The 9,474-nt window shown below is 44.7% G+C and overlaps 1 protein-coding gene across 1 annotated transcript in view; it reads left to right on the forward strand.

The window, feature by feature from the left end:
• The window catches only part of LIMD1 (LIM domain containing 1), a 32,786-nt gene extending 23,546 nt beyond the window's left edge, over window positions 1–9,240 (forward strand). The window contains exons 5-8 of the mRNA XM_083870079.1: window positions 961–1,091; window positions 2,200–2,251; window positions 2,947–3,015; window positions 3,978–9,240. Coding sequence (XP_083726205.1) covers window positions 961–1,091; window positions 2,200–2,251; window positions 2,947–3,015; window positions 3,978–4,115 — 390 coding nt within the window. The 3' untranslated portion in view covers window positions 4,116–9,240. The remainder of the gene's footprint in view (window positions 1–960; window positions 1,092–2,199; window positions 2,252–2,946; window positions 3,016–3,977) is intronic.
• Window positions 9,241–9,474: the final 234 nt, after the last annotated feature.

The raw sequence follows: 9,474 nt of genomic DNA on the forward strand, positions 1-9,474 counted from the left end.
CTCTTTCCTGCTGTCACCTGTGGCTTCCCATGTGTCTTCTGGATTAAGTCACTTCCTTGTCTTTTTTTTGTGGGTACTGATACTCTGGGGAGCAGGTTTGACCCAGAGAGTATGATCCAGACCTCAATTCAGATCTGGGAAGCAGGATTAGCCTACAGCAGGTACCTTCCATTCCAGATATGCGTGTGGTGGGGGATGCTCAGGGGGTCAGCATTCAGTTGGAGGATGTTCAGAGTGAGACAGATACAGCTGGTGGTGTAAGACTACAGCTGAGGCAAAGAAAGTAGGAATTTCTGGTTCACAGCATGCCTCCCAGCCTTTTCTAATGCTTATCATGAATTATCTTTGTTTGCCTGCTTACACTGGAAAGCATTACAATTGGAAGCTGTTTCCTACTCAGAAGTCTGATCCTTCCACTGACGGACCATGGTATTCCAGGTAGTGAATTGCAGCTGTTGAGTTCAACAGTTTCCATAGTCTGTGCTAATTAGAAAGCCAGGAGAGCGAGTACAAAGCCCTTCAATATGTAAGGAATTATGAAAACCTAGTAATAATACTGGTTTCAACTTCTCATGAAGAATATAAAAGTGTATTTCCTTTGTTCAGCTGGTACATCTTGCCTTGTGATCTTGCTAAGTGTTCTCTACTTCTTGACTTCAGAAATTATTTTCTTTCCTTTAAATTCTGTCACTTCTATCCTTGGTCATGCTAAATACCTTGACTGAGTCTCTAAATTGTTTTCTTACTCATACTAATAATTAATATCTCTAGAGCCAGGTGCTATATAAATTCCAGCTGCCCTTTCCATCCTTGTTACCTGATTTTTCAGATGAGATGAGGGAGAAAAGACACAGCCTGATGATGAATATGCAGCATTATCTGGTGTAAAGCTGTGTGTTTACTATTTTCACCTTTATTGGCTCTTCATGTGCATTTTTCCTTTCTCTTGCTCTGTTTCAGATCCTGCAGGCTCTAGGGAAATCTTATCATCCGGGCTGCTTCCGATGTGTCATCTGCAACGAGTGTCTGGATGGTGTGCCATTCACTGTAGACTCTGAAAACAAAATCTACTGTGTCAGAGATTATCACAAGTAAGGGCAAAATAAACAGCAGAGATTTTCCAAGCAGCAAGCCTCTAAGCAAGCTTTTCAGCTAGTTAGGAGCGCAGATTAGTAAAATAGGGACAGGGTTAGAAGCTTGAGGATGGGGCTAGACCCTAGAAATTCCTCCTCTCTCTTCTTATCCAGCCGTTGACTCATCTGTAACTGATGAAGTCAAATAACCTCTGGGCTTCAGCTGCCCCTTCTGCAAAGCAGAGAGAGTGAGAAATAGTGCTCCTGTAGTGTTCAGTGATGTACAAAATTAGTCTGCTTTAAGGTAAGCCTGTGAATGCCTGTGGAAATCAATGTAATTTACTTTTTGACTAGTTGAAGGGCTGAATTTGACTTTTAAAGAATTGCCACTGAACCTGCAAAGCAAAACTTTCACTCTGTTCTAAATTAAACAACTGATAAATCCACTTCATAAATCACTTACTTAGACAGTAAAATAAAACGGCTGTGCTCTTGGCTGGTAGTTATGGTATTAGAGCTGCACACATTTTGTGTGTCCTTCTGGCTTGCTTTGGTCCTTGCTCCATTTTCTGAGCAGGGAGAGTATTAAGTGTTGCTCAGGCAGCCCTTGGAACTCTGTTTTGTGCCAAGACTAGAGTTGTTACAGTCCTGTTGCCAAGATTAGTGCCCTTATATGCCATCATTATTCTGAAATAATTCATATTTCCTTGCAATTTAATTAAATTATTTATTGTGATATAAGGCCTTAAGAAGCTGTTTAGTCATGTGGTATTTTCTCAGAAGTTAGCTGTCCAGAGGCTTCCACTTCTTTTAATGTATTTTTCTGGGGACAGTCCTGCTCAGTTCCTCCTCATTTTCTTTTCCAAATCTCTCAGTAGCAGCCAAGAATTTTGTATCTTTTCTGACACTAAGTGTAAAATATAAGGTCTCTTTTTGCTGATTGAGTAAAGTGTGCCAAGCATTACTTAAAATAAATGGTAAAATGAATTTACGATCTCAAGATGCAAAGCTTTCCTGTGGGTAAGTGATTTACAGCTGCAGCTTTTCATGTTATCACTGAGAACATACAGGCATTTCTTTTTATGTTGATCCATAACTTGCCTTCAATTTCTCGTTCCTCTTCCAGAGTTTTAGCTCCAAAATGTGCAGCGTGTGGACTTCCCATTTTGCCTTCTGAGGTGAGAGCCTTTTATTCCATATCCCCTGGGGGCAGGAGTGGCAGGCCTTGCTCCCTTTCACACTTGACCCATGTGTCAAGACAAGTGTCTTTATGGATGGGGAGAGACAGTCGCTTCCTCTGGAGTGCAACCCTTTGGTCTAAGCTCGTGCGCTGTTCTTGAGATGTGACCCTTCCTTAGTTCAACGATGAAGCTTATTCTTCCTTGGCCAGGAGGCTTTTTTCATCTCCTGCAGGATTATGCTGCTGCTAGTTTTACGTTCAGGAGAATTTTCCTTTATGTCAGTACATGCTAGTGGCACTCATATGAATGTCCTCTGTGTGACCATTCTGGGACTAACTCATTTTAATTCTTGGAGGAGATGAATCATGGGCAAAACTAATTTAAAATTATAAAAAATGTGATCTGTTGAAATTACAAAGTCATTAATTCGTGATTTCTGATAGATGTTACTGTTAAACAGAGAACATTTTTACATTTCTGGTGTCACATTTTAGAGGATATCTGCAGTCAGTCAGTGATGAAGCTTTACTGTAAAAATAACTGCAAGTGGCAGGATTTATTTGTAGTTTCCAACCAGCTGCCCAAATGCATTTCCTCAACATTCATTTTGCTGCAGGAAGCAATCTACAGAGTGCATGTGTCTGATCCTGCTGTAATCCTTTGTAATTTCTGCTTTGCTCAAATGCTCACAGGGGTCTGATGAGACCATTCGGGTTGTGTCCATGGACAAGGATTACCACGTGGAATGTTATCACTGTGAGGTAGGTCAGCAGCTTTCTCAGGGAGTGGGCACTTAACAGTCATAACTGCTGTTATTTTTAAAATGGAAATAAATCTCCTGCCTTACAGCAGCAGTGGCTGAGTAATTCAAACCTTGCAGAGTGAGACCCTTTCTGTCAATGACTGAGAAATTTCCAGATTGAAGATGAAAGTTTTCACAGCAGTGTGTTTCTAATTTCATTTGCTATCCGTAAAGTTACAAGCAACCAGTTAATTACTGCTTTTCAAACTTGGCAGTTTATTTGTTAATGCAGGAATCATTAACATAAGGTGACTTAGTAAGGTCTACTGCTGCCTTTCAGAAGCCTCAAGCTCCAGATCACATCAGTGTATCTGATTTCCAAGTGAGATTGTTGAAAAATGCTAAGGTGGTGACTGATCCTGTGGGGTGTAGGTTACCTTCATTCTCATGGGAAATGAATGTGTCTTTGAGGCTGGAGAGAGGATATGGCTGCACAAGAAAAAATTCCAGGAGATGCTAACTCTTAAAAACCATTTAGTCTCTGTGCAGGGCTTCTCAGAAAGTCACCATACTTCTGCATTGAGAATTAAAATAAATAGTTGTCTTTTCTCACTGTGCTTATAATGAAGTGAAAAGAGGCCCTGACTCCACAAGCTGATTTCACATCAGTCCAACCGTAATGTGAAGAGATAAATCTTACCTGACAGTGTAAGGAGACAGAAGCGTGTTTAAAATACAGAGGGTTACACCTTACAAGAAGATAAAGCTTATTCAATAAAACTGCTTTAAACAAATTTGTACAAGGCTGCCCAAAAAAATGCCTGTGTCAGATGTTTTTCTTCTTGTGGTACTTGCTGGACCTATTAGGAAGGGGCTTTTGGCTCAAAATTTGTCACAAAATCACTTTGCTGGAAGCCAGACCCCAGTTGACACTGGAAGATGAACACAAGCTCTAATAACTTGCATGATCTCTCTTTGCAGGACTGTGGGATGGAACTGAATGACGAAGACGGACATCGCTGCTACCCACTGGATGAACATTTGCTTTGTCACTCCTGTCACCTGAAACACATAGAGAATGGCACAACCCCAGCAGCTGCCTACCAGCACCACTACTAGTCAGCACGGCCAGCGTTGGAAAGCCGAGACAGAAGACTTGTTACATGATCTCCCTCTCCCTTCAACCTTCAGCTGATTTCTTGTGCATGTTTTTTGCCAGTCAGCAATGTTCCTGTCAAAGGATATGAGAGGTTTTTGCTGGATTCACCAGATTTGTATGTTTGTGGGTTTCAGCTGCATCAAACCACGTCTACTTGACTAAGAATGTGGCATGTTATCTAAACCAATCAGTTTACTTTTACGTGCCTTTTTCTGATGCCTGAAGATTCCTCTGGGCTCATTTCGGAAGATTCTTCAGTGAAAGCACAATTTGCTCTCGTGCCTATGAACTCAGATCATGCCATGCACAATAAAAAGCCAGAGGCTGGCTGGCCTGCCTGCCTGCCTGCCACAGACATCCCGTCAGTTCTACTGTTTCCTGAAAGCACATTTCATCAGGTTCCCTGAAGGACACCAACCTCTTAGTACCAGCTTTTTAGACACTCCCTCTTTTTATTACTTCTTTAGGAAAAGAAAAGAAAGGGGTCTGTGCAAAGTGGCACACTTGGACCTTTCAGTTAATTTCCTGAACTCAAATATCAAGTCTGGCTGTAAAAGCCCCAACTCTCCAAGCTCAAACCAGGCAATGCTGTCTGGCAACTGGAGGCCTACATCCCATTTCAAACAGAACAAAAACCTGGAACAAGCTAGGCTAAGCTACTGCAATGACTTGGGGCCCGGGCTTGTGTGTCAGCATGACACACAGGGGCCAGTCTGCTGTGTCAGAGTCTGAACAGTGCATCATATTTGGAAAGGAAAGGTCGGGATGCCGAAAGTGTGGACATGGGGGAAATCCACCCTCATTCTTGCTTGCAGAGCTTGCTTTGGAAAAAAGCTGTCCATACACAGACAGTTGCCTGAGTTTTCCAGTTTGTCCTCACAGCTCAGCCCTCAGCCTGGCTATTCCTTTTCATGGTGTTTACCTAGCACAAAGCCATTTCATAGTGGTGCTTATTTAGAGCTCGGGGAGCATACTTGAGATTGTTATGCAGGGATTTGGAGCCCAGCTCCACAACCTGAACTCAGATGAGTATGTTGGCATAAACAGATTTGCTCCTATGAATAATAACAGCTTATCTGAGCAAGGGGTTAGAGAGTTTGGCCCTTACTTTCCATTCTGCTGAGAAAGCAGGAAGGCAAATTGTTTCTTGACTCCGCCCACCCCCACTTTATAGTCAAACCTGTTCCCCTCATATGTGTAACATGTGTGATAGGTGTGCCTGCAGTGCATGTTCTGTACCTACCAAAGCTGTGCAGCCCCTCATGTACTGGTACTTTCATTTAACAAAATGTTTTTAATTTAAAGCCTCAGATGCAGTTGGGGATCTTAACTACTCTTTCTTTGTGTGGAAAATTAGTTAAATCCTCGTGTATCTATGCTGAAGATGTAAATTTGATTCTGACTGGTAAAGGATGGGGTGACATTCTTGAAGATTCTTTTCAATATGGAAAGGACAATAAATGAGCTGAGCTGTGGCACTGGGATTCCCAAAACGTGCCCATGCTGAAAACCCATTACAGTTCAACCAAACCTGTTTTCCAATAGCATGGATGTAGCTTGAACTTCACTTGATGTAGTCAGACAGCAACGTGTACCCATCTGGAGCAGCACAGGTGTCAGGTAGCAGCAAGTTGCCTGTCTCTGCCTGTGCTAACAAGTCATCTTGCCATGGCTGAAACGTGAAAGTGCCCCAGCCTCAGGAGCTTGGTGGGCTTGGCATGGAGATCCACGGTGCCAACTGACCATCCAGCCCTCTGCCCCATTCAGCTGCAAGTGTCTCCATCTGTTCCCACTGCTCTTCAGGATGGGGATGGCAGCTCGGGGCTGGAGGCTGGTTCTGCCTGGAAGCCATCCAGAGCTTTTGTGTAGCTTGGCTCTGCGGCACCATTTTTCCTGGGGACATGCATCCCTTCAGTGTGACTGAAAGCTCAAGGGAAGAAACTTTACCACTGTGAAATATATCTTCTGAGAGTTTTATCTGTGATTTTAGAGGAGGTAGAATTGACCCCAAATATGTGAGCCCTCCTAGAATCTTAAATTTAGCCTCCAAATGCTGGTTAGGAAAGGGATGAGAGCTGACACAAAATGTAAGCACTGCTGCATCCAAGCAGGATGGATCGAGGGCAACAACTGCCAGGGCAAATCTCATAGTGCTTTCACCCCAGTGCACCCCATCTGCTTGTGTCCTGCAGCACAGCTAGCTGTAACAGGGAGGGGGTGTTGAAGGTGTGACTGTGATGTTAGGACTGTCTGAAGGGACTGAGGTGGAAAATAACACCAGCTCACAATCCCTAGTAAATAATTCACATAGTCCTGGACAGGTGGTTCTGCACCCTGGGCTGCTTTTGGCAGCAAAGGCAATGAGATCGCAAAGCAGTGTTTTGAAGTGAGCTGGGAACACCAGCCTTGGTCATCTGTTGCTGTCTCTGAAAGACCAGCTGCTGTGTAGTTCATGCTTTTGCTACCTCTTGATTTTTTAGATCAATCCCTTGTGCACATTTTTTGGCCTTCATTTTGTAAAGATCTGAAAACACTAGTGAGACTGGTATTTTCTTTTTAAACTGCAGCTTCAACTTCTGCCTCACCCTTGCAGCCTTCCCCACAACCTCAGAATAAGCAGGAGAAAGGAGATGGGAAGAAGGACAATTTTCCTTCATGGAAAGCCTCAAGCGGGCAGTTTGTGGCAAGGTGTTTTGCAAGAGCCCTCTTTGCATCACCAGAGAGTTTGGCCTCTGCTCCCACATAGTGTCTTCTTACTCCTGTCAGCCATCCTGTATCCCTCAGCACTGGGGAAATGAAGGCTGTCCTACTTCCAGTTTTGAGGTCCCCTATAAATTATTAAACGCTAACACTCTCCTTTCCTCTATTTGCAAAGAGCTGGAAAGTGACAGTGTGAAGCTCTTGAAAAAGGAGCCTGTGAGCTTGTGGTTTTGAAGCTAAAGCATCTACTGCACTGCCCTGCACCCCTATGTGTGCTAACTTGCACTGCTTCTGTCTCTGGGAGTTTGAATTCATTTAAGCTCAGTATTATTTCTCCCAGGCTGTGAGTGTCTGAGTTGCTGTTGATTTTACCCAGCTGGTCCCCAGCTCTGCAGCTGCCTGACAGTGGGTCTGGCACAGGGGGAGCAGGGGCATCCTGGACAGGGGAACCTTCTCCTCCTCCTGACTCTCCACCAGGCATCTGTGGAGCTGCAAGCTCTCACTGCCTGCCCTGCCTTCAGGCAGCTCCCCCGAAGGGAAAAATATCTCTGGAGCTGGAGGTGTGAGACTTTGTGTCCTCTGCAGGAGAAATTCAAAACACATGTTAAATTCCACCTATCTCTGGATGATACGCATCGGGTTTTGCTGTTCACATGAACCTTATTGCCTTTTAATTTATTAAGAAGCTATGAAAATGTGCTATGAAAAGTTAGTCCTGATTCCTCCCCCAGCAAGTTCTTCTGACTGGTTTTAAAGTAAGGGACCCCTGGAAGTCCCATTGTGCTGTTAATGAGTAACTCTCATGCAAATAGTTATTCAAGTGAATTCCCTGAAGCTTGCTTTCAGGAATCGGAGCTTAAAAGATTTTTTCATTCAGATCATGCTGTTAAATTTCTATTGCTTAGAATACAGAAACTCATTTAAATAGGGATTTTTGCATAAGAGCTGGGGGGGGGGGGGGGGGGGGAAGGCCCCGGGTACAGAAGCAGCAGACATTTTTGTGTAATTTAAAGTGTAAGAAGCACCTGTGATCAAAGCAATTTGTGAAACTGCCCTGATGTTAAAACACAGGGAACAGCAGTTTCTAACACTCTGGTAAAGAGCATTTGAAAAGATCTGTGGCTCTTCAGTTTCTGAATTTCATTTGGGGGCTTTTAAAACGTTTTCCCAGTCTTTCAAAGGTTGGGTTTTTTTGTTTGTTTGTTTTTTAAGATCTTTTTACTACAAAGTGAATAGCTGCTTAGTCTGGAAATGATGGAGTTTTATCAGCAGTCAGGTGTGATGTGGCAGCCTTGAAAGGGAGAAACTGAGCTTCCAAGAGCTGGCATGGGTCTGGCTGGCCATTCCAATAAAAAGATTATCTTTTTTTTGGAAAAAGAATCCCATGTGGGCCTTGACCACTTGCTGTGTGCTCACTTTTGGGGTGGTGTGTGCAGCTGTGTCTGTGCACGTGGATGTGGGGCTTGTGCTGCCTGTGACACCCCTGCCTTTCACACCCCTGTGCCTATGCCAGGTGCTTCTAGGTGCCTTTTAATCAACTTTCTGTGCATGAATGTAAGGACAAGGTGACCCAGGCTTCATCACTGGGAAATACCCCTGGAGTCAGTACCTGCAGGCAGGGAAGGGCTATGACCAGATCCACATCCCTTTCCCCCATCCTCTGAGTGCCTGTGCCACTGGGAGAAGCTGGGAAGGGGTTTGCATCTCTCATCATCACACACCATTTGTGCATTCATTTTTCTTTTCCATTTCTGTCCTGCTGCTCGCTGGCTGCAGTAGCCCTAGCTGCACTTGCTGAAGCTGACTGGGCAGACATCTTCCTGTCACGAGCCCAGAGAGAGCTTGGAACTGCTTCCTGAGGAGAAGCAAAGCTTTCCTGAGCAATAAGAAGCCTTAGCCTGCTTTCTTCCAGGGCAGCCAGAAGTTCGTGTGGCAATATGCGTCTGCAACCCACTCAGACACGACAGGAGAAACTGTCCCCACGTGCAAATACATGGCAAAGAGTCCTGGAAAGGCAGTTCCTTGCCCTGCCTGCACCAACCCTCCTCCCCACGCAGCAGGTCTGCGGGGCATGGCCAGGCAGGGACCCAGGCACACACCCCCGGGCTCTGGCTTTCTGCATCTGGAAAGCAAATCCAGAGCCTGGCTAACGATACTGAATGGTACTAGTTATTTTATGTTTCCTTCAAAACTCGGCTCCAGGAGAGAGTATTTTTGGATTTGTGCTGGTGTAACTAACCTTAGCCTCCTGTGAACACACAGTCCATTTCTTTTGTGCTGTTAAGTATTTATAAAGAATGAAGACTGGTAGCAGAACAAAGCCACTGGCCTGTTGTGATTTCGGTGATTAAAGACAGTATCTTAAGCAACACTCAGAGTCCGGTCTTTCCTAACCTTGCAATGACTGTCATTGCCCAGAGTCCGTAGTGGGGGGAGTTATGCTGTGAAATGGTGGTTTCCCAACCTCTTCCTTACTCCTGTCCCCCCACCTCAGTGGGGTCGACTGGGAAAATACCAGTCCTTTGCAGGCAGCTGGTATTTGCTGCAGCTCCACCAGAGGCTGTCCTGCTCTGGCATCCTTCTAGGGAGGCCCAGGTCCCAGGCTGAGGGGCTGGGGAG

This window comes from Zosterops lateralis (genome assembly GCF_965231275.1).
Source record: "Zosterops lateralis genome assembly, chromosome: 1".
Lineage (NCBI taxonomy): Eukaryota > Metazoa > Chordata > Aves > Passeriformes > Zosteropidae > Zosterops > Zosterops lateralis.